This window comes from Tenrec ecaudatus, chromosome 1, assembly GCF_050624435.1.
Source record: "Tenrec ecaudatus isolate mTenEca1 chromosome 1, mTenEca1.hap1, whole genome shotgun sequence".
Taxonomy (NCBI): Eukaryota; Metazoa; Chordata; class Mammalia; order Afrosoricida; family Tenrecidae; genus Tenrec; species Tenrec ecaudatus.
The window spans coordinates 311,623,461-311,647,630 of NC_134530.1; the positions used below are offsets into that span (position 1 = coordinate 311,623,461).

The window sequence follows — 24,170 nt, forward strand, 5'->3', positions numbered from 1 at the left end:
CAGTGGTTTTGTTTTTCTGATCTATGAGTTAGAATTGACTCTATGGCAGTGGGCTTGGTGCCTGAGTGTGGGGGTAGCCAGGCCCCAATAACTAATCATGAGTTCAGTAAGCGCAGTTGTACGGTTGAGATATATAAGGATTATAGTAAAGTCAGAGAGTAAGAGCGATCGGAGAGAGAGTAAAATAAAGAAGTCCGACACATTTCCCGGTAGCATGCTCACCTCAGCTCCTCTTGGTGGTACAGGGCAGCAGAGAGATTTATTGCTAACCAAGGCTTATATATCTTTTGGGGATGTGCAAGCCCCCTAATTACAGGTAAAGACACAGGTCACAGGACAGGGTTGTACTATAGGCAATGCAGTAATGGGAGGGGGACAATCTAGGGACATACATGCTATAGGAAGAGGAGGGATAAAGGGCATACATGTGACAAGATGGGGCGGATCCTAGATTCAGGATGGCAGCCTAACCTTGTTTGCCCTAGCGCTGGGGACTTGATTTAGCCTAAGCTGTCAGGGGAAGCAATCCACTGTCCCTAACAGCAGGGAGGGAGCCCTGCCTATTATGGGAGAAACAATGGTCTCTGCTTGCTCTGGATGGCTGGAGTCTTCAGGGAGCTAACTTGACAAATCATTTATACCATTAGTTGCAAGCAGTGTCCTAGGTCTAACATATATTTGGGGGAGTCGAGCTGAGGAACAGTCTTTTTGTGTCCCACCCCAGAGGGCTGCTCTCTTAGACTCCATCCATTTGGAGAAATCAAGAAATCTGCTGCATAAAAAGAGTAGAATGAAACCAAAATACAATAATAATAATTAATATTAATAATAATACAGTTGGAGATGAGAGAGCAAGACTGTCATTTCCCAGTATTTGGAGTCCTCTGAGGTCTTCTCCAAGATCTCAGACTCTCTTACTTAACTCCAGTGTGGAGCCAGTTTCAGCATCGGATGGCCTGATTACGATCACCAAACATAATCACCAAAAAATGAACGCTCCTTAGAGGCGAGGATGGGGAGACTTGTCTCCCGTACTTTGGCCATGTTGTCAAGAGTCCAGTCCCTGGAGAAGAACTTCATGTTTGGTAACGTGGAGAGGGAGGAAAAATTGGAAAGCCCTTGAGATAGTTACAGTTTATTGTGCCAACCCGACCGATAAACACAAGTGGGGTTAAATGAAGGGCGGAGAGATAAATGGCTTGGCGAGCCTCGCCTTTCGAGTTCTCAGGTCTCTTGGTCTCTGATAGTCAGATCAGGGTGCAGTTGCCGTAGCCAGTTCCCTGCTTCAGCTGGCAACACATACCTGAGGAGAAGCCACATGGATCTACCCCGATGCAGTCCTGGGTGCTGGAGCAGTCGTGTGGAGACCCCTGCCAGCGCTGAGAAGCTTACACATTCACTGACTCGGCTTTCCTCCTGCAGTCGGCATCATTGCATATGTTTTGTGAGATGGAGGAGGACTTTGTGGATTGGTGTCTGACATATGGGCTAATGTTGGCCTTGTGGTCTTGGGCAGCACTGGGTTGGGATATTTTCTTGATGTGCACTTAACCTTTACATAACTCTCTCTTATACATGAGTTTTTGTGGATTTGTTTCTTTAAAGTACCCAGACTAACAGCCCTCAACCAGATGGACTGACACACTGATCTCAGACAATAGACTCTCTGTGAGATTGAGGCAGGGCCAGAGGCACTCAAGAGCATGGAACAACAAGAAGAAACATACAGTGACTGTTTTTACTAATGGTACCACATATTGTGTGTGTGTGTGTGTATGTGAAGAGCTAGAGTTTGTTTTAGGCTTTTGGTTTGTATTAAATTTGTGTGTTCATGTGTGCGCCTATGTGTGTATGCCATGCAGTTTGTCACTCTGAGCCATCTCTAGTGTGACACAGACATTCCCAGATGACAGACAGCTTTCTGCTGTCAGGACCCAGGCTGGATGTGACGAGGCCACGTGGCAGAGCTGCCCAGCTGAGCTTGGCTGGCAGCCTGTATCCCGTGAACCACAGGGAGCGGCATGCTGAGGTTCCACAGCCTCTCTGGACCTCCACCTGGCTGAAGTTTCTAGCTCAGAAGCTTCTACAAGAGCCCCCACGGGCTGCGCTAGACTGGGCTGGGCGGCATTGGCCAAACCACATACTTTTTATATCCCATTTCTTCTTCAAATACTTTCAAGTTCATCCACTTACTTTTTCTTCACATCAGTGCTCAGAGTTAGGATGGAGGAGAATCAGTATACATAAAGAAAGGCAATTCTTCTAAGTTTCCTTTCAAACCTCTTCTCAATGCCTTTTGGGGTCTCCACCTATTGATTTTGCATACTTTCAATTGTTTCTAACATTGATTGTCTTCCACAACGATGGATGAAGGATATCCTTTACTTTCAAATGAAATGTACTCAAAACCAAATACATAGACATGGACACACACATACCACTCCCGCTCCCCACCCCCAAGCAAACGCACTGTCAATCAGTAAACTCTGACTCATAGCAACCCTACAGAACAGGGGAGAACTGTCCCATTAAGGATTTTCAGGACGAGAAATCCTTCTATTAGGAGAAAGCCTTGTCTCTTTCCTACAGAGCAGCTGGTAGTTCTGAACCGCTGGCTTTGCAGTTAGCAGCACTTGTGCCAGAAGGGCTCCGCGTAAACACATACACATACAAATAAGCATACAAATATACATTTACCCTTATGTAGTAAGGGTGGAGGGGAATTCATTTACAGAGAGCTAAAAATGACTAAGGCTCTGTCTGACATACTTTGGGCCTGTTGCCAGGAGGCAGCAGTTCCTGGAGAAGGACATGATGCTTGGTAACACGGAGGGCAGTGAAAAGGGGCAGCAAGAAGGTCCTTAACTTAAGCAGATGAATTGACACTGTGGCTGCAACAATGGGCTCAGGCACAGGAAGGACCAAGTGTGAGGACATTGCAGCCCTTTGTTCTGTTGTTCATAGGGTTGCTATGAGTGGAATCGAGCCATTAATTCCTAGCAACAAGGATCACAACACAGTCACTATCCATATCTTTAGTTTTATCTGTCCCTTACTTATGATGCTCAAAGTCATTTTTTTCTGTTCTGTTTTATGTCTTTTATTTTGTTCAATTCACTTGCAATTGCTACTTAGAGTTAATTGCCTTAGGTCCAAAGAGCCACTATGTTGAACTTAAAAATTGACTGCTTAGAAAATAATAAAATTAACCAATCCCTCAATTTGATCACCTTTGCAATACCTATACTTTATTCTGACAGTGTTAATTTTGATACTTTTTAATTTAGTAGAAAACATTAACAATGACAAAAATGTATTTTAATCATTACCCAAACTGCTGGATAGCAATAAATAGTATTGAATGCTACATAAACTCAACCGCTGACTGCTATCTTGTTGAATCACAAAACTGATGGCTCTCAGTCTCCTATTTGTTCTCATTGCCCATATCTAATAAAAGTGTGCATAACCGAAGTGAAGGGTTCTTTGTGGTAACTGAGTGGGTTAAAAGTTGGGCTGCAGGTCAAAACCATGAATCACTCCTTGAGAGAGGAGGCTTTCTCATCTCGTAAAGATTTATTGTCTGGAAAACACACAGCTTTGCCCACAGTGAGGATCAGTATGAGTGGGAATCTGCTTGATGGCAATGAGGCTTTTGCTTGTTTGTTTCATTACTTCCTTAAAAGGCGCCTGGTGGTGCTGTCCAGGAAGCATCGTGCTCCTAATTGCAAGGTTAGCAGTTCAAAACCACAACATGCTTTGTGGCAGAAAGATGAGGTTTTCTAATATAAAGATTCGTATTCTCAGGAACCCAAAGGGGTGGGTTCGAGTCTGTGCTTTAAGGTTGCTGTGATGTATGGACTCAGCAGTGTTGGATTTGGGTTTTGTTTTTAATGAGCCAGGTGTGGGATTCCTAACGGCAATAGGTTCTGTCTTCTGGTTTATTAAGCTTTAAGGCAGTGGTTCTCAACCTGTGGGTCGCGACCCCTTAGGGGGTTGGAAAGACCCTTTCATAGAGGCAGCCTAAGACCCTGGGAAAACACATCGGAACCAAGACACTGGTCCTCTATCTGTCTCTAGGCGGGTCTGCCCACCTGCAGATAAGCCCACATGAGTACCAGGTTTGAAGATTATTGTTTGCTATCCTACACCATGCTTCAAGACAAAATTTCATTTATTTGTAGACAGAAATAAATATTTCACAATATGCAATTACATATTGTGCTGGTGATTAATCATTATACTTTAATTATGTTCAATTTGCAACCATCAAGACATGTCCTGCATATCAGGTATTTCCATTTGGATTCATAACAGCAAAATTACAGTTACGAAGTAGCAACGAAAATGACTTTATGGTTGGGGTCACCACAACACAAGAAACTGTATTAAAGTGTCCCGGTTTTAGGAAGGTTGAGAACCACTGCACAGTAGTGATCAGAGAGGTGTGGGGACCCTCAACTCCTAGGGCAACCCCATCAAAGTGTATTGAACAGCTTGTCAGGAGGAAGAGAAATACCATATATAGTTTGGCAAAGTTTAGCAATTAGAGGCAGATTTGCCCCACGCATTTGAACACCAGGCTCGCACTTTCAAGGCTTTGAAATTGGCCCCCAAAATGTGTTTAGTCAGCTATCTATCATCTGTAAATCTCATCTATCTTTTGGTGATCTCAAAAGGGTTCTGATTCCTATCAACTTTGTGTACAATAAAATGGACTGGAACACTGCTTAACCTTGTGGTATCTTCACAAATGTTATGCTATTTTAGGCATATGCATCTATATTTTATGTAACATGAATTAGGTTTGTGAAGTGTTTTATTATGGTATTATTACCATCTAGTATTTTATTTCCTACAACACCCCCCAAAAAAAATCCCCCTTAAAATATTACCGGGTATTACCAACAAAGTATTTTAAAGTAATGTAAAATAAACATCAACCTTCCTGGAGCAAAATGCCTTTCTTTAGACATAACATACTTTAAGATGGAATTAAGACTACTCAGAAATTTAAGGATAGTAACAATTTTAAGAACCACAGTAGCAGGCGATTATTTCTGGAATTTACGGTTGTAAATTTAGAATGTTTGTTTTCCAAAAGTAGTCTACCCACTTTTACTCAATTGATTTTCAAGTGTAAATTTAAGCTTCAACACTCCGAAGTGCTGCAGTTACTATTACACCATAATGAAACCTGAATTTACTGGTTTGAAGACCTCAAATACTTAAGTTGCAAATTATTGTTCTTTAATGGTAGAAGTCTAATAACAGTTGGAAGACTGATAAAGCGTTTGTGAGAACAGGTTGTGTACTGTACCTTTAAGACCAACTGGTCTGCACCTTGGGGAAATAGAGCATGGCTCCTTCAAGAGAAATTGTAGGTGGCTCTGAAAAGAGCCTTTTTCAGTAGAGATTCAAGAGCAATATTTATGCCCTCTCTCCGCGGATGCGGCGGGCCAGCTGGATGTCCTTGGGCATGATGGTGACGCGCTTGGCGTGGATGGCGCACAGGTTGGTGTCCTCGAAGAGCCCCACCAGGTAGGCCTCGCACGCCTCCTGCAGCGCCATGACGGCCGAGCTCTGGAAGCGCAGGTCCGTCTTGAAGTCCTGCGCGATCTCGCGCACCAGCCGCTGGAAGGGCAGCTTGCGGATCAGCAGCTCCGTGGACTTCTGGTAGCGCCGGATCTCGCGCAGCGCCACGGTGCCGGGCCGGTAGCGGTGGGGCTTCTTCACGCCGCCCGTGGCCGGCGCGCTCTTGCGGGCCGCCTTGGTGGCCAGCTGCTTGCGCGGCGCCTTGCCGCCGGTCGACTTGCGGGCCGTCTGCTTGGTACGAGCCATACTGTGTACACGGTAAGTAGACTGAAGTCTGTGTGTGGCAAGCTCGCGCGAAAGCTGCCTTTAAATACAGTTTGAAGCCCTCTGATTGGTTTGCCAAAATTTCAAAAGCCCCGCGCGATAAAATTATTGGCTGTAGACTGGCTGATGATTGGTTAATAACCACAGGATCTGATTGGATGAAATACTTCACCGCCTCGCCTGCAACACCGTGTTGGAATGTAAATTCTGAGGCCTGTCAATTGGAGGGGGATTAAGATTCTTAATCTCTTTACAGGCTCAGTGTCATGTCAATGCTAGTATACTCCTCACATTAAATACAATTTTATTATTTGATTTCCTCTTAAACCCAACCATTTTTCTGAACTAAATCACTTGTTGCCTGGACTGCCATTTCCCAGCTCTTTGGTCATTAGTTTCTCTATTCCTCCCATTTAAAACCTTTTTATGTACTTTAAAGTATTTGGGTATTGGATAAGGTGAGACATGTCCCGCTTTTTAACAATTTTTTTTCCGTGTCCCGCGGCGTTTTGAAAAAGTCCCGATTTTTGGAACGCGCTCGACAAGCTAGGGTATGCGGTTTTCAGCTGCCATGTGGCTATTTCGCCAGGATATGTCTTATCAATGGTGTCCCGCTTTACCAATGTTAAAATGTAGTTACCTTAGTAATAGAGGGTGGGGAAATCAGTTAAAGTGGAGGTATAGGGTAAACGTAGCCCAGCAGCTAATGTGTGCTAAGATGGGCTAGTTTTTCTACATCTAGAATGAGAAGCCCAGTCTGGCTAATTATGCTGCTATTGTTGCGTTGGAACTATTTGTGTAATTTTATTGGTCCCACTTGATTATTGGCTATGGAAGAGCCTACTAGGATTTATTGGTTAGTGAACCTATTAATATATAAAAACCCAAACTCACAGTAGTGTAAATTTCTATTAATATCAAAGCTATTTATGGTGTATGAAATTGTCCATGTTAACCAATGGAACATGGTTTTAACTATGATCTGGCAGTTAAGACTAGCTCAGCTCAGTGATACTGTAAACTGCGTATGGATAAACATAGCAATCAGTCTCTCATTGTGAAAACGTGGGTGGCTCTGAAAAGAGCCTTTTATGTTTGGAGAGCAAGCTGCCTTCTCACAAATTTTACTTGCCCTTGGCCTTGTGGTGGCTCTCGGTCTTCTTGGGCAACAGCACGGCCTGGATGTTGGGCAGGACGCCGCCCTGCGCGATGGTGACTTTGCCCAGCAGCTTGTTGAGCTCCTCGTCGTTGCGGATGGCCAGCTGCAGGTGGCGCGGGATGATGCGCGTCTTCTTGTTGTCGCGCGCCGCGTTGCCCGCCAGCTCCAGGATCTCGGCCGTCAGGTACTCCAGCACGGCCGCCAGGTACACGGGCGCGCCGGCCCCGACCCGCTCGGCGTAGTTGCCCTTGCGGAGCAGGCGGTGCACGCGGCCCACCGGGAACTGGAGACCAGCGCGGGAGGAGCGGGTCTTGGCCTTGGCGCGAGCCTTGCCGCCTTGCTTTCCGCGTCCAGACATCTGAGGTTTGATGTAAACGACAGAACAGTGAGAAATCTATCTAAATAACTGCTTCATGCACGAAAGACTTTTATAAGTAGCGCAGGGCTATGCCTAGAAAGAATTTGATTGGCCGAAAGACATTGCGTCCTCTTGTCCAATAGAAAATGAAAGTACGTAGTCCTTATTTGCATAAACCACTTCCTTGAAAAAAGGTGTTATCCAATCAGAGGTGAGATTTCAGTAACCCTCATTTAAATATCAGAACTATAAATAAAGAGGTCTTGGAGCGGCACTGTTTCTCAGTGTTTAGCGGTTTTCTGATTATTTCAGTAATTTTTAGGTAATAAAAATGCCTGAGCCTTCCAAATCTGCGCCTGCACCTAAGAAGGGGTCTAAGAAAGCCATCACTAAGGCACAGAAAAAAGATGGCAAGAAGCGCAAACGCAGCCGCAAGGAGAGCTACTCCATCTACGTGTACAAGGTGCTGAAGCAGGTCCACCCCGACACGGGCATCTCGTCCAAGGCCATGGGCATCATGAACTCGTTCGTCAACGACATCTTCGAGCGCATCGCCGGCGAGGCATCCCGCTTGGCGCATTACAACAAGCGCTCGACCATCACGTCGCGGGAGATCCAGACGGCCGTGCGCCTGCTGCTGCCCGGGGAGCTGGCCAAGCACGCCGTGTCCGAGGGCACCAAGGCCGTCACCAAGTACACCAGCTCCAAGTAAACCTCAGCAACCTTCGTGACAATGCCAGACACTCAAAGGCTCTTTTCAGAGCCACCTCCTTTCTCGAAGAAGAGCTATAATTGCTGTGATTGGGGAGGGGGGCGGAGGGAAGGGTTAGAAATCCTATTCTTTCAGTTGTATGTGTTTCAGGTTACCTTTTCAGAACCAGTACTGCCCTGCAATGCATGTTTGGGAATGTCTCGTTCAGCAGGGGAGTAGTTCAGTGCTTGGGGCGGGTAGCATGTCCTCATGTCATGCCTAACCCTGCTGCTCTGGGGGAGATGGGGAGCTCTTGGGAGGGGTAGGTCTCACCCAGAACACGAAATCAAATGTAGATTTGCCTCTGCATTGGTAAAAACCTAAGTCGAAACCCTAGTATGCTTCTTGGGGCTCCTAATGTGTATCACAAGCTAAAGCTGCATACAAGAAATCTGGTTTCACGCGCCACTTAACCGTTAGGAGCTGGTCATCAGAATGTGGCGGGAGTGATGCTTAACGGTGGCCAAAGGGTTTGAATTTCCCTCGCATTCCCATCTGGCGCCACCTTGTGGCTAAACAGAAGAACCTCAGATGTAGAGGCCGATTGAGCTTTTTGGTTGAATTTAGGACTCAGGAAAAGTGAGGAATGTTGAGTGGGAAATTGGTCAGTAGGCACAACTGGATGCGGGCCATGGAGGACGGAGGTTAACACAGGAAGAGGAGGCAGCAGTTAAGGAAAAAGGAGAGCATTTCCAGTCCGTTAGACATCTAGGTAGGATTGTCTCTGGAAAACCCAAACCTGAAAGAAAAATGGAAACCATGTATTCTAAGATCACGGATTGACGTCAGTCTCCTTATGAGAAGCACTTTCTCAGCAAACGCAGGGTTGTGAAAGAGGCCTTTGTCCTAAAAATCGACCAAGTTTGCCTTCTGTGTTAAAGCTGTCTTTTCCAACAAGAAATTATGATCGCAAGCTGTAGTTTAAGGATCGCTGTCTGAGAATTTCTCCCCCTGAAAGGATGAGAATTGAAGAGTGATGTTATTTCTTAACCTTTATCACAGAGATATAGTTAACAGAATCTACTCCCAACCAGAACAGAATCTCCACAAAGGTAGAAGAAAGAATACGATTTACTCGGCAGTAAATTGTACATCCGAATGAGATGCACTGCAGGCAATCAGTTCAAGAGGTTGTAATGATAGAAACAACCACACCATCTGTGTAGCTAAGCGGATATAACTCAATTACATATACATTCTCAGGATGATGAGTTACGCATTTCTCATATCTTATGGTTGCAGGTTATGCGTTTGGCTGCGATCCATGTGGTTGGTAGTTCGAAGCCAGCAGCTCCACAGGAGAGAAAGATTGGGCTTTCTACTCCAGTAAGCAGTTAGTCTCAGAAACCCACAGTGGATGGCTCTGAGTCAGCAATGACTTGATAGCAGTGAGCTTGGCTTGTTTTTTGGTTATGGTTGGAGAAAGACTTGTAGTCTGGAGCTGCCAACTGTATTTTCACTCATCTCCTCATTGGAAACTGGGAGATCAGCGTAATATCTTGTTTCCATTACAAACAAAACTGGCAACAACAGAATACATAAAAATGAAAGAAATGAGGAAAGCACTATGGAGCACTGTTTTCCTCTGACAAACGAGAATGTGGATCAAAATTAACAAAAACCAACAAACATAAATAGCTCTCATGTCCTTCAAGGGATATTCCTGAGCTCTGAATTATTCCAGGTTCTGAAAAACTTAGTTTCCATGCCATTAAAACGCTCTCTTGTGGTGGAGAGTATTTTCTTCCAATTTTTCCTCATGATTTTGCTGGCTTTCTTTATTTTGGTACTTTCTTATTTTCTATCTCTCCTTTCAAGTAAGAAAATGAGAGGATTTGATCTCCTGAGACTGCACCCTTAACTGGATGTGTTAGTCTGGGTGGACTAGAGAAACAAATCCAGGGAGACTCATCTGTGTAAGAGAGAGTTTTGTATCACAGAAGAATTGTATATTAAGAAAACACCTCAGCCTAGTTCACATCCAGTTCAAAAGTCAGATATCAATCCATATGGCCAATCCCAGTCTATAAATTCCTCTTTGGACTCATGAAACACATAAAATGACACCGAGTACAGGAAGATCACAGGCCAGTGGGTGGAAAGTCTTCTGGATCCAGTGGCAGTGGAAACATCTCAGCACTGGTGTGGGTCTCCACGTAGCTCCTCCAGCTCTAGGGCTCTGGCTGCCATCAAGCATGGCTCCATGTGGTTTGTCAACAGGAATGTCTCCCAGGGAAACAAGCAGAGCATCTGTGTGTATCTGTTAAGCAAATGTCTATTTTCTCGGTGCTTCTAAATGAGGTCATCAAGCTGCAACCTGATTGATAGACTAGCCTATGGTTTAAAGCAGAGGCAACCAATATGCATCCTGTTGAGGCTAAGTGAGGCAGCCCACATTGAATTGACCAGAACCTGACCAATAAGATTTTTGAGCCTGTGAACTGGTGCATATTGCTGCTGACTCATGGATGGTCTGTCCTGATTTCACTTTGCTTAGGGATGTGGCCTTCATAAGGTTCCAAATGCAATGATTCTTCACAACAAAGATAGGGTTGTCTCCTCAGAGCGTAGGGTTGATGTAAGTGGGCAGTATAGAAATTCGATACCCCAAATTGGGCACCTAAAGGCATGAAGTGGCTGGCTTACAAACTTTCACAGGTGGGGGAATATATTCATAGGATTAAAGTGTAGGTATTGCTTAACTGCAATTGTTAGGCATAGACTATTGTTGTGTTTATCACTTACAGAATATGTTTAAATGAGGGTGGCACATTTTTTAATTGCATGCATTTTAGTTTTATCCTGTTAGGTACAGATATGATTTTGTTATTGTTTGTTTGAAAATTATATATGGCTAACGAGTTATATCAAAGTGTCAAACTGACAAGGGGTGGTCTGTCGTAGTTACATAATCTGGTGTCAACTGATGAAGGGGTATAGTCTAGTGTGTCAATCAGGTTGTAGCTTGATGACCTCATTTAGAGGCGCCAAGGAAATAAATGATAGCTCAGAAGATACACACAGACGCTCTGCTTGTTTCCCTGGGAGACATTCCTGTTGACAAACCACATGGAGCCATGATTGATGGCACTCAGAGCCCTAGAGCTGGAGGGCCATGTGGAGACCCACAGCAGTGCTGAGATGTTTCCACTGCCACTGGATCCAGACGACTTTCCACCCACTGACCCGTGATCTTCCTATACTCGGTGTCATTCCATGTGTTTCATGAGTCCAAAGATGAGAATATATTGAGTGGAATTGGGCATATGGACTGAGATCAGATTTATGGATTTGATCTGGACTGGGCTGTGATGTTTTCTTAATATACAATAACTCTCTGATACAGAACTCTCTCTTACCCACATGAGTCTCCCTGGATTTGCTTCTCTAGTACACCTGAACTAACACACTGGGGAACCCTGGCGGAGGTATGGTTGTATTTGGGCTGCTAACTACAAGGTCCTCAGCCACAAATCACCATTCACTCTGAGGGAGAAAGGTTAGATTTGTTTTGCTCCAGTAATGAGCCATAGTCTTGGACACCAAAGGGCAGTTCTACATTGTCCTTTAGAATCTTGGTGATTTGGAATCAACTCAATATAAATGAGTTTGGAGAGTTTTGGGGTTTCCTTAGTTAACAAGTCTAAACTAAACTCCACGACTGAAATCAAAGGCTGTTTTGGCATTCCTACTCATATCTGACTGATCTTTGCAAGTCAATATTAAAACATAACAAACAAAAGAATGCCTAGGATCCTTGCTTAGATCCCGGTTATGTAGGAGGGATGTATGAGAAGTCAGATTGTTTCATGTTTAAAAAGTCAATTGATGCTGGTGAGACTTTAACTCATCTAGCAAGCCTGTCAATTTGAATGAAATACTGGAATGTGTTCCCCAATAGACACGTTTTCTCTAGAGCTACAGTTTCAGGATGTTGAGAGACAGTTCACATTGGATTGTACAAGGACACACACATGCTCACACGGACACTCCCACTCACAGTATATTAGAAATGCTTCCATCATTTAGGGGAGAGTCAGTAAGATCAGCTGCCCTGTGAGAAGCAGTCCACCAAAGCCGGCAGATTGATCCTGCGCATGGGCTGTGCAGGGGAGATGTGTAAACATTCAACCTTCTGTTCCTTAATGTGAGACCCCTCTGTCTCCCACCAGGGACAGGCATAGATGGAGGGGAGGTTGACCAGGTGCCATATGGTGCCTGAGCAAGAAAAATCACTGTGTACCCAGAGCAAGGGGGAAGAAAGAGTCTGGTAAGGAAGTGGTAAAAAGAAAGCGACCAAATACCCAGCCTCCTTGTCAGACAATGCTCTGAGCACAATGTCTTTACTTAGCTAGACCATTCCTCCAACACAGGGTTATAAAACGAGAGAGAGAGAGAGAGAGAGAGAGAGAGAGAGAGAGAGAGAGAGAGAGAGAGAGAGATCTGTAGAATGCATGCCCAGTTCTGTTGGTCATAGAAATTTTATTTACTGCCATATCCTATAAAAACCTCCGCTCCTCCACCCCCCACCCCCCAAACCAATAAAAAACCCAAACTCACTGCTGTCGAGTCAATTCCAGCTCATTGGAGTTCTGGTAGTGTAGTGATTAGGCACTCGGCTGCTAACATAAAGGTCAGCAGTTTGAAACCACCAGTCACTCTTTGGGAGAAAGACGAGGCTTTCTCTTCCTGTAAAGAATTACAGTCTCAGAAACCCCCAGGGACAGTGTCCTAAAGGGTCGCTAGGAGATCCACTAAACAGCCTCTAAAGAAGAGAAGAGGTGAATCTAGATATGGGACATGCCCTTGGAAGACACATTTGGGTGTGTGGCAACAGGAAGAGACATGGGAGAAGTTTGATTTGGAGGGAGGGTGACAGAATATGGATAAGAAAGAAAATCTCCAAATAGAGGTGGCTGATAGGTGACTCAGAGGCTTTTTATAATTTGAAGGAAAAGTGCTGACAGGAAATAAGGGAAGTTCTAGCCCATGCTTCCTGGCAGGTAAAAGGGTTCTCAATTCGGTCCTCAGCATCTCTCATAAACATTTGATGTGTTTTCCCCATCTTTCATTCTCATGAAATGAAATTTATAACTTTTTTGTAACTTTCTGGGAAAATAATTGCTGCTTATTACTTTTTTTAAAAAAAAAGTAGCAACCACTATACATAATATATGTATAAGTAAATAAAAATCAATTGACATTCCATAACCGAGAACATTTGTTTGCACCCATTGGTCTTTGCTTATTGCTCCCTGTTGTCCTTTGTATTCCAGGCAGCCTAATTTCTCTGTGCCGTTCAGATTCTTGATATCTTTATTTTCTATAAAATACCCTGGATTTTCAGTTGTTCCTAAAGCAGAGTACAAGTGGTGCAAATTGGTAAGTGTGCAGTTTACAAAGCAAAGGGTGGTGGTACCTAGGAAGCAAGGCCTGATGATCTACTTCTAAAACCCTATGGAGTACAGCTGCGACATGAAACACACATGGTTGCCCCGAATCCAACCTACTCCATTGCCCCTGGAAAGGCTAAGACAATAGGGGCAAATGAGCATATTCTATCTTGTTCCACAATTCAAAGTCAAGCCATTGGTTCTTATGCTTTTGAAACAGTTCTTATTAATAGCTTCTAATATACAACAATAGAAATATCCCATCCATTGCCATACCATTGCCTCCCAGGGATTCCACAGCTGTAACTTTTATGGAAGCAGATGTTGCCGCATCTACAGTGTAGCAGCTGGTGGGTTTGAAGGCCTGCCTACCTTGCAGTTAGCAGCACAACACTTAACTACTGCGCCACCAAGCCTCTTTCTAATGACAACCAAACTAAGCCCACTCCCATCAAGTCCATTCTGACTCTTAGTGATCCTGTATAGGGTTTCTGACGCTGTAGTCAAAATCTTCACTGGAACAGAAACTTCTTCCTTCTCCCACAGAATGAGCTGGTGGGTTTGAACCAATGCCCTTGAGGTTTTCAGCCCTAGCACCATTTGCCATGTTAATGATACAAGATGATATAAAAGAGAACGTTTTAGGTAACTTCTAAAATGTAGTTCACAAAGAACACCTGTGTAGGAAAAACCTTGTGTACTCAGTCTAAAACCCAAACCAAACCCATTGTCATGCAGTCAGTTCCGACTCTAGACAGGATTTCGGAGACTAAAAAGAGTTCCAGAAATAGAGGTCTTCATTTTTCTTCAGCACAGTGGCTGGTGGGTTTGAACCACTGACCTTGTGGTTAGCAGTGCAATGCTTTTTGGACAGCATCACCAGGGCACTTCTTGTACTCAATATATAAACAAAACGGAATATTGCTATGAGTGTTGCTAACGGAAAGCTCGGCAGTTAGAATCTACCAGCAGATCCCTGGGGAAAAAATGTGTCTGTCCGCTACTGTTACGATGTAAGCCTGGAAAATCTTATGGGGCAGTTCTGCTGTGTCCTATTGTGTTGCCGTGGCTGAGTGAGGTGAGGTAGTAGTACTTCTGGTCGTGTGTTGGTTACTCAGTGGGCTGCGCACTTTGAGGCGAACTATTTGAAACGGCCATCCATGTCACCCCTGCAAGCTAAGGGAAGCTTTCTTTTTTGAGTAAAAATTTGCAGTCTCAGGAGCCCACAGGAGCAGTTGTACCCTGCCCTTTAGGGTCTCCCTGGGTCAGAATTGATTTGATGGCAGTGAGTTTGATTATTTTGGTTTTGAGCGGTGTAATGGGTTGTGATTCATATTGTCAGTAGATTGTAACCACCAGTCACTCTGCAGGACAATGCTCGGGCTTTCTACTTCTGAGAAGAGTGAGGATCTTGGCAACCTACCGTGCCGTGTCGCCCTACTCTATCCCATGCGGTTACTATGAGTCTTCATAGATTCCATGCCAGTGCATTTGTCTATCTTTCTCTCATTGTCATGTATGCAATTATCGATACATTATTTATTTTTCAGGGTTAGATTGACCACATCCCTAGACCTCAGTAACCACATGTGACTTAACCTAAGGGCTAGGCTGCCTTTATCTTTGCTGGCCAGGGAAATGGTACTAATCCACTTTCAAATGCAATCTTCCAGCCAGGCAAAGCTGTTCACATTAGCTGTCAATGGTCAGAAAAAAACTAAGGACAGAACGTAGAAACTTAACATTAATTTAAGGTGCCCTCTGCAAGCTATAGCCTTCTGTAACTGTAGTGCTCAGATTTTAAGCTCAAATTCATCTTAGTCTTCATTTTGTTGTTGATAGTTTGAGATAGTAAAATAGCATGTAGCTGTTCTCTCTCTTGTTCTCACTCCACCCCTGCCCCATGGTTGTGAGGTCTAACAGTTTGAACACGGCTGGAACAGAAGTATATTTCAGTATACATATACAGACACACACACATGATTGCTTTGAATCTATTATTTTCTCAACGAGATAGTCACAATACTAAAACAAAGACCAGCAGCTAACTGGTCAGAAAAATGTAGCAATCTCTCCCAACACTTCTCTTTAATATTCAAGGACAGTTTTGTTTTTTTATTGTTAAATAGCTGTTTTCCTGGTGTGTGGGGGTTTTCCGGGAAAACCAGAAAACCTGCTAGACAAATTCTAAAAGAGCTGTAACACTTCAAGGACAGTTTTATCCACTCGGATTACTAATTCTAACATAAACCTCACGCCAGAATGAAGGGCTGTATGCAAATGAGGGATTAAAAATCTGGATTTCTATTGGGTGGATGATCGTAGCCAATGGGAGAGGTGCACACACCATACTTCCAGTCAGTATAAATACTCCTCTTGTCTTAAGCAGTACCATACTCTAGAGGCCTTTGGTTGTGGTTTCTTTTATTTAACCCAAAGCTGTCATGTCTGGACGCGGAAAGCAGGGCGGCAAGGCTCGCGCCAAGGCCAAGACCCGGTCCTCCCGCGCCGGCCTCCAGTTCCCGGTGGGCCGCGTGCACCGCCTGCTCCGCAAGGGCAATTACTCGGAGCGGGTCGGGGCCGGCGCGCCCGTGTACCTGGCGGCCGTGCTGGAGTACCTGACGGCCGAGATTCTGGAGCTGGCGGGCAACGCGGCGCGCGACAACAAGAAGACGCGCATCATCCCGCGCCACCTGCAGCTGGCCATCCGCAACGACGAGGAACTCAACAAGCTGCTGGGCAAAGTCACCATCGCGCAGGGCGGCGTCCTGCCCAACATCCAGGCCGTGCTGTTGCCCAAGAAGACCGAGAGCCACCATAAGGCTAAGGGCAAGTAAGCAGTTGTATACCAGTGTCTCCAAAGCTTTTTGGAAAGAAAACAAACGGCTCTTTTAAGAGCCACCCACAGTTTCAGATAAAGAGCAGCCACACTGGAGTGTACCACACAAAGCGGTTTTGCTAAACATGGTTTAATTTGCAAGAGTACATCTGCCCCAGGCTCTCAGTTCCCTCTCTTTGGTAAACATGTTATGAGTTCATAAATACTGTAGTCCTCCAAATAGATGAAATAGCCAAGTAAAAATGGAGGGCACAAACAGCCATTCCAATACACGGACTCATGAATAATTTGCCCATTTTGAAAATGCTAAATCAATGGAAAGTTTTAGGTGTTGGTCGTTTTCAATTGATGCCACCATCTCCATTTTACCCCCGAAATTAACCAGCGTTTATCTGCAAAAGCTACGGAAAATACATACTGACAAATAACTGTCCAAGAACTCTCCCCCTAACTGCCCATAGTATACTGTTTGCAGGAAAGTGGTAATTAAACATAACCCGCATGCAAATTTCCCTAGTTGCCTACAAGTGATCGCCAGTCTAAGAACTATTACCCACAACAGGTTTTTATATTTGATCACTTATTTCAAGGCTTTAGAAGCTCGCAGTGCGAAAATTTTGTACAGTCAAGATGGAAATGAGTGGGTAATTAAAATACATACACGCAGTGAAGGGCGGGCGTAGCGTTCATTCACCAACCCGAAAGCAGTTTGTATCCCGGGCAATTATGGCCTCAACCAATCAGGGGCAGACGCGGGAAATTTTGAATGTTTTTCTTTGGAACCGCCCCCCACCCCACCCTAGGTGGGGGTTTGGTTCTATAAAAGCCGGTAGCTCTTCCAAGCTCTCAGTTGTTTCTTTTAACACTTGGGTTTCTGCTCCTTCCTCATGGCTCGTACCAAGCAGACGGCCCGCAAGTCGACCGGCGGCAAGGCGCCGCGCAAGCAGCTGGCCACCAAGGCGGCCCGCAAGAGCGCGCCGGCCACGGGCGGCGTGAAGAAGCCCCACCGCTACCGGCCCGGCACCGTGGCGCTGCGCGAGATCCGGCGCTACCAGAAGTCCACGGAGCTGCTGATCCGCAAGCTGCCCTTCCAGCGGCTGGTGCGCGAGATCGCGCAGGACTTCAAGACGGACCTGCGCTTCCAGAGCTCGGCCGTCATGGCGCTGCAGGAGGCGTGCGAGGCCTACCTGGTGGGGCTCTTCGAGGACACCAACCTGTGCGCCATCCACGCCAAGCGCGTCACCATCATGCCCAAGGACATCCAGCTGGCCCGCCGCATCCGCGGAGAGCGGGCATAAATTCCCTCCTGTGAGCGCTCACCTTGAACCCAAAGGCTCTTTTCAGAGCCACCCAACCTTTCAGTCAAAGGAAGCTGTAAATTCATCCCTCCAAGATTGGGTTTCTACGTTGTGATTAAAGTGGAGGACCCATTTTAAAAATTTAGGAAGCGGTCGGTATTTTAATTCGAATAGAATGCAAAACAGTATGAAAACTATCTTAAAACAACTAGAATCATACCGTAATACTAAGCAGGTGATTATAGTATGTCCTCTAACATTCAATTTCTTAGCGAGCATTCCTGTTACTTTGATCCTATAGAGAGGCCAACTGCTCACACATCTTGCATTTTCCCCTCTATTTTGCATGCATCAGGGACAGAAAAGTTTAAAGCCAGAAACAAGACAGCATTATCTGGGCAAGGGTCAGTGGCTTAAGTTCCCATAGCCCTCTTGAAGTGGCAGACACAGGGGCTCAAGGACACTTTAGAGAATGCATGGGAACCTTGGTGATGCATTGGTTAAGTATTCAACTGCTAACCCAAAGCCAATGGAACCCAATAGCTGTTTCCAAGAGGAAAGATGGCACTTCGCCCCCTTAAATATCCCGGCCTCGGGAACTGGAGCGATTCTACACTGTGGCTCTATGAGCTGCAAAAAGCTCAACATTTATATTTGGAAAGGACTCGAGCTAGCAAAAAGAGCAGCATTTACCTGCTAGGTCCTCAGATTTACTACACTGAGCTGCTAACAAAGGTCAGTGGTTCAAATCCACCAGGTGCTCCACGGAAAACAGATTTAAGCTGTCTTCTGGAAAGATTTGAGTCTCAGAAACCGAAAGCGGCAGTTGTTTTCTTATAGGGTAAGTGATGAGTCAGAATTGACTTGGCCTTAGGTGTGTTTTTACACAAATCATTCAGAACATATAAAAAAACTTTATAGAGTTGTTAGCATGCATTTAATGTTATATATGGATGGATGGTGATGAGTTGTAAGAGTGCCCAATAAAATGATTAAAAATAAATTTAAAAGAAAAGAAAATGTCCCCAATTACTATCGCTTTAACGTTATGCATTTTCAAATTATTAACGGCTAAACTTAAGTTAAAATTCTATGAGCACTAATATCTATTTAAACACTTTACTTTCATTAATTACTGAAGTCCAATCTTACCCCAGGCCTCTAGATGAAGCAAAAGAAGGCAGCATTGTGAAACTTATCCAAGGTCCTATAGCTTTAAATCCCCTCTGAAAGGAGACTGCTTTACCATTCCAAAAAAATACACTTATTACTATTCTCAAACTAAATACCTATGTAGCTCAGATTCACCTAACAATTCCGGCACACAAGTCAAGTGCTTAAAAAAAAAAAGGAATTTAAAATGTACTGTTTCCTTTCCCTCCCCTTTAGTCTTTAGGCCAATCTCAGCCTAGAGAATATAGGGAGTTTTACTGGGCGGTGACGTCGGGGTTGGGTTTCCCGCCCGCGACTTCAGTTCTCAGTCAGGTCCGACACCAGCTTTTAATTATTCAACGTCCAGCTGCCAGTGTAATCCTTTCTTTTTCCCTGAGTCTTAGAAGGTTCTTGTGATTAATCATGTCTGGACGCGGCAAAGGCGGGAAGGGTCTGGGCAAAGGCGGCGCCAAGCGGCACCGCAAGGTGCTCCGCGACAACATCCAGGGCATCACCAAGCCCGCCATCCGCCGGCTGGCTCGGCGCGGCGGCGTCAAGCGCATCTCGGGGCTCATCTACGAGGAGACGCGCGGCGTCCTCAAGGTGTTCCTGGAGAACGTGATCCGCGACGCCGTCACCTACACGGAGCACGCCAAGCGCAAGACGGTCACGGCCATGGACGTGGTCTACGCGCTCAAGCGCCAGGGACGCACCCTCTACGGCTTCGGCGGCTGAGCGCTGTATGAATTTATTGTGAAAATGCAAAGGCCCTTCTCAGGGCCACCAACTTCTCACCTCCAGAGCCGTAATGCTGATTGTACTTGATAGACTTTGCAAACTTGGGCGATTTTCCATTCAAGGGAGCGCTTTTTATGTGTTCCGCTTGCAGCAATTCTTAAAGCTTTGTCTCTATGGCGTGCTTAACCATCTGGCTTATGGCCTCCAGGCTTGCCCTCTAGGCAGTTTGAAGAGAGGCTTATTCCGGGAAACACTGGTTCCCAACATTGTGGGCAACATGTTCCATTCAGGAACCCCCTTGCTGTGTTTTCCACCGCAGTAACTGTCCAGTTTACCTCTTTCCATGAGCTCTGGGTTTAAAAAAACAGCTTTATTCACCTCCAGCTTAATCAGTGGCGACTACAGTCTGAACTTCCTTGAAAGTTAATCTGATAAGTAACTATCACTACCAAGCAAGTATACATACACATTTTTATTTAGAAAAAAAGATGGCACTGTGCTTTGTAGACTAAATTTGTTTTTAATCTGAATTAATAGGGAAAGCAAAGGAAAAGGTATGTAGCTATGTGCGAACACATACGTGGGCTTCACGCCACTGAAACGGCTGTAACGCTTTAAAAAAGCCGTTGAAGTAAACAGTTGAAGTTTGAACTCCAGGAAACATGGTGCACTGCAGGGTTTTCAGGGAAACTGAGAGGACTTCCTTTGGAGTCACCTTTGGCCTGCAACCTCTACTGTGAGCAGTTTGCCTTAACCCTGGGTCTTGAGTGACCACAGTTAAGACAGTAAGTCATTTGGTCTTTACGATTTAGACTATTTCAGAAAAGCAGAGGCTTGAGATCACTCCAGGAGAGCACAAAGATGTGTCTGTCTGTGGGTGTCTTTCTAAAAGATTTTTTTTTTTTAAGGCTTATGTTCGGCTTTCAAGGAAGGATGCCTAAGTTAAGCACGTGCTTCTGGTCAAATCAGAAAAGACTGATTGGCATTATTGAAGAAGAAAATTGTCCCGTCCAGTGGGACATTCAACGTGGATCCTGGTGGAGAGAATGGAAATTGGGGGGACAGAAGGCAGGGAGAATGAAGACAAAACAGTATCCTGACCGGGTCTTGTTTTAGAGTTCCAGCTTAGGCCAGTAAGGGGGAGGGGGGGAAAGCAACCGCCGCACATGCAAATTAGGCTACTTTGGCAACAGGCCAATCAGGGAGTTCAGGGGAGCGTGCCCTGCCCGTGAGTCAGTAAAGGCTTACAGTCTTCAATTAGGTACGCCGCGGAGTGGCATGTTTATGCAAATCAAGCACAGGCGAGGACAGTCTTTTACCCAATCAAGGGGATGCAGGACACAAGTGCTTATCTAAAGAGCATGACAGGTTGTTTGCTCAAGCTTTACAGCTGCAGTGCTGTAGGCTGGGGTAGAAGAATGCCCAGAGCTCAGGCTAATAAATTCCAGGTAATGGCCACACCTCTTGGCTCTGGACAGAAAATAGTGTCACTAGCAGACATCTTTGTCGGTTTTTCTGTCCCCATTTAAAAAAAACAGTGTTATTGGTATATAATTCACATCATACAAGTCAATAGTTCAATAACATGAAGAGTTATATACAATCATCACTACATTAAATTTTGGGACATTTTCTTCATTGATAAACTGTTATTAGCATCCCTTTTCAGCCCAGTTTCCCCTGCCGGGCCCCAAGGAACCATTAATCCAGTTTCCGTCTCTATACATTTAACCAACCTAGACTTCATATACAGAAAATACATTTAAAACAAAAAACTATCAACAGTAAGTAAAATGACAGGTCGATAGATTAGGGATCAAGAGGCATTATCTTCCCTAAGGCCTTCACTAAACAAGAGTTATTTGTCCATGCCACAATAAAGGGGTTGGAAAGAAATCAGAACACTGATTAGGCACCTCAGGGAAAATCCAGAACTGAGCAGGTTCGGCCCAAGTCACCAAGGCCCAGGTTCACCTGGGCACATACTAGGCACCAGCAATGTGACATCACACAGATGCGCCTAAAAGTCAGCCAGTAAGATCAGCCACTACCCCCAGCCCTGCCTCACTAGCGAGTGATGATTTAAAATAAAGCCACTGCGTAACCACCCCTGTGAGGCAGGTTGGTCACAGAGACTCCACTTTGTTGACAGCTGAACAACATGCTTTCTTCCCCCTTCCCTTCTCAGAAATCCTCACTACTGATTGATTTTTAGGATCTACTTTTATATTTCTGGAATCTGAACATTGTAATTAATAATATTGTTTCTTTTGATGTAACCAGGATATTACTATACTTATTATTAACCAGGATGTTATAATCAATCTGCAACACTCATAAACTCTAAAGAATGTTAACATTAATTTTGCTTTCTACTTTTGTTGTATGCTTGCTTAAGTCCCTGATCAATGATAAATGTGTTTTTGCCTTAAACTCACTGAGACGTCCACTTGGGACTGCAATCTAAAAGGTGCTTTTAGATTTTGCAATCCAGTAATAACCGAATAAAAGACTCTTCTAAAACAAATAAACAACAAACAGATGTAAAGCAGCCTATCAATATAGTCAGTGATTCAGTGTTTAAAAAAAAAGACTTCTAAATCTCAAGGCATTGAAGTGGCTGTCATTTATTTGAACCCGCGACATCTGCCTCCCCTATGAAGCCCTATCTCAGTTATTACCAGCATGCATCCACTCCTCCTGAGGGTCGCAAACTGGGTAACCCAGCAGAAACAATTTCTAAATAAGGTGGTAAGGATAAAATCATAATAATATTACCCCTTATTTGTTTCTGTACAGATTTGGAGCATCGATTTCCCCATTCACTCAATATGCTGTTTCATTATTCGACCAGGTAATCAATACTCAATAAACCTCAGTGGTATCAATTTAAGTGTGATTTTGAAAGGTTGGAAAAGAAAGCAGGATGTAGGCCAAATCAACAAAGTCATCCAGATGGTTTACCGTATCAAGTGATAGTAATCCCCAAACCAAACCCACGGCCATGAAGCTGTTTATGACCTATAGAGACCCTGTAGGACAGGGTAGAACGGGCCCTGTTGAGTTTTCAAAACTGAAACTGTTTGAGGCCCCATTCTCTCAAGAAGCTGTTGGTGTATTCGAACTGCTGACCTTCCATTATAAGCAGCCCAATTCGTAACCACTACCACCCCAGGGCTTGTAATATTGTTATTAGGTGCCACTAAGTGACTTTCTGTGCACAAAGGAACTGAAGGCTTCCCAGTCCTGCGGCAAACCCCACAGTTGCTTGCAGATAACACACCTGAATTTCCATAGACTGATTTTCCAGTTAAATTCTTTCCAGCAAGTCTTTGTTCCTCTGATCTCGTTGATCTTAAGGCTACATCATTTTTGCTTCGCAGCGTCCATATTTTACTCTAAACCTGTGGGCTCCCATGCAATCCCAACCACGCTAACGTTCAAATTGTTTTGCTCACACTAATAGGTGGCTTTAACAAGCACATTAATGTTACAGGGTACAGGCTGAAAGGCAGAGTCCAGGGAGGAAGCTCTAGGGGAGCTCTCTCTGTTCTATTCTCCTCAGCCTCTGTTCCTCCGTGATCTTCACGTGGCCTGGCAGCCTCTGCCTCATCTCTGCTTCTCTTGCTTACTGGTTTAATCTGAAGAGCGCTACTCAAATCACACCCTACACTAATCCTGTACCATTGATATAACAAAGAAAACCCTTTCCCAAATGGGATTCTAATCACTGGCATAGCGATTAGGGTTTATAATACATTATTCTGGAGGACACAATTCAATCCATAATTCATTAACAGTGAACTTATCTCTTATGAAAATGGTTTATAGTACAAAATAACTGCTTTCTACGGGGTTCTTCAGGGTTCATTTGTAATTTAAACTATGCACAATTTTAGCAAGACTTTTTAGAAGTATTATTATTTATCTTTTTAAAAACAAGTTGTATATTTTTCAGATTAAACATATGGTTTATTTCACACATAAAAGATATGAACATCCCCCTCAACTACCATGATCTGAATTCTACCTTGCTAGTCTGGATAGAGCAGAGGTTGGGCACTGGTGCATATAGGAGCGGGAGGCACAGGGAATCCAAGGTGGGTGATACCTTCAGGACCAGGGGTGTGAGGGGCAATACTGGGAGAGTGGAGGGTGAGTGGGCTGGAAAGGGGGAACTGATTACAAGGATCTACATGTGACCTCCTCCCTGGGAGAGGGACGGCAGAAAAGGGGGTGAAGGGAGATGCCGCATAGGGCAAGATATGACAAAATAATAATCTATAAATTATCAAGGGCTCATGAGGGAGGGGGAAGCAGGGAGGGAGGGGGAAAAAAAGGACCTGATGCCAAGGGCTTAAGTGGAGAGCAAATGCTTTGAAAATGATTAGGGCAAAGAATGTGCTTTATACAATTGATGTATGTATATGTATGGATTGTGATAAGAGTTGTATGAGCCCCTAATAAAATGTTTTAAAAAAAGATGTGAAAACAGCAACCAGACCTCTGTCGGGTTGGTTTAGATTCATAGGGACCTGCAGGTAGAGCAGGACTCCCCTCTGGGTTCTAGGGCTCTAACTACAGGCCTGGAATGCCTGGTCTTTCTCCCTCAGAGGGCTGGTG

At 44.6% G+C, this 24,170-nt stretch overlaps 6 protein-coding genes and 1 non-coding gene across 7 annotated transcripts; 4 read left to right on the forward strand and 3 right to left on the reverse strand.

Moving 5' to 3' along the window:
* Positions 1 to 5,298: 5,298 nt before the first annotated feature.
* On the reverse strand, positions 5,299 to 5,841 carry LOC142437623 (histone H3.1). Its single transcript, XM_075540720.1, has one exon. The coding sequence runs from the start codon at positions 5,839 to 5,841 to the stop codon at positions 5,431 to 5,433; it is 411 nt and encodes a 136-aa protein (XP_075396835.1). The 3' UTR covers positions 5,299 to 5,430.
* A 1,142-nt stretch (positions 5,842 to 6,983) lies between these two features.
* LOC142437624 (histone H2A type 1) lies at positions 6,984 to 7,388 on the reverse strand. Its single transcript, XM_075540721.1, has one exon. The coding sequence runs from the start codon at positions 7,374 to 7,376 to the stop codon at positions 6,984 to 6,986; it is 393 nt and encodes a 130-aa protein (XP_075396836.1). The 5' UTR covers positions 7,377 to 7,388.
* A 288-nt stretch (positions 7,389 to 7,676) lies between these two features.
* On the forward strand, positions 7,677 to 8,088 carry LOC142437625 (histone H2B type 1-B). The gene has a single exon (XM_075540722.1). It carries the CDS (start codon positions 7,708 to 7,710, stop codon positions 8,086 to 8,088), a length of 381 nt encoding a protein of 126 aa, XP_075396837.1. The 5' UTR covers positions 7,677 to 7,707.
* A 7,578-nt stretch (positions 8,089 to 15,666) lies between these two features.
* LOC142438302 (U7 small nuclear RNA) lies at positions 15,667 to 15,727 on the reverse strand. The gene has a single exon (XR_012782703.1). It is a non-coding gene; the product is annotated as a U7 small nuclear RNA (small nuclear RNA).
* A 237-nt stretch (positions 15,728 to 15,964) lies between these two features.
* Positions 15,965 to 16,357, forward strand: LOC142437626 (histone H2A type 1-D). Its single transcript, XM_075540723.1, has one exon. It carries the CDS (start codon positions 15,965 to 15,967, stop codon positions 16,355 to 16,357), a length of 393 nt encoding a protein of 130 aa, XP_075396838.1.
* An 889-nt stretch (positions 16,358 to 17,246) lies between these two features.
* On the forward strand, positions 17,247 to 17,657 carry LOC142437627 (histone H3.1). Its single transcript, XM_075540724.1, has one exon. The coding sequence runs from the start codon at positions 17,247 to 17,249 to the stop codon at positions 17,655 to 17,657; it is 411 nt and encodes a 136-aa protein (XP_075396839.1).
* A 1,575-nt stretch (positions 17,658 to 19,232) lies between these two features.
* Positions 19,233 to 19,663, forward strand: LOC142437628 (histone H4). The gene has a single exon (XM_075540725.1). It carries the CDS (start codon positions 19,233 to 19,235, stop codon positions 19,542 to 19,544), a length of 312 nt encoding a protein of 103 aa, XP_075396840.1. The 3' UTR covers positions 19,545 to 19,663.
* The last annotated feature ends 4,507 nt before the right edge of the window (positions 19,664 to 24,170 follow it).

Bases quoted from the DNA above. Each gene is read 5' to 3' on its own strand.
- LOC142437623 (XM_075540720.1), bottom strand. From the start codon at position 5,841: ATGGCTCGTACCAAGCAGACGGCCCGCAAGTCGACCGGCGGCAAGGCG.
- LOC142437624 (XM_075540721.1), bottom strand. From the start codon at position 7,376: ATGTCTGGACGCGGAAAGCAAGGCGGCAAGGCTCGCGCCAAGGCCAAG.
- LOC142437625 (XM_075540722.1), top strand. From the start codon at position 7,708: ATGCCTGAGCCTTCCAAATCTGCGCCTGCACCTAAGAAGGGGTCTAAG.
- LOC142437626 (XM_075540723.1), top strand. From the start codon at position 15,965: ATGTCTGGACGCGGAAAGCAGGGCGGCAAGGCTCGCGCCAAGGCCAAG.
- LOC142437627 (XM_075540724.1), top strand. From the start codon at position 17,247: ATGGCTCGTACCAAGCAGACGGCCCGCAAGTCGACCGGCGGCAAGGCG.
- LOC142437628 (XM_075540725.1), top strand. From the start codon at position 19,233: ATGTCTGGACGCGGCAAAGGCGGGAAGGGTCTGGGCAAAGGCGGCGCC.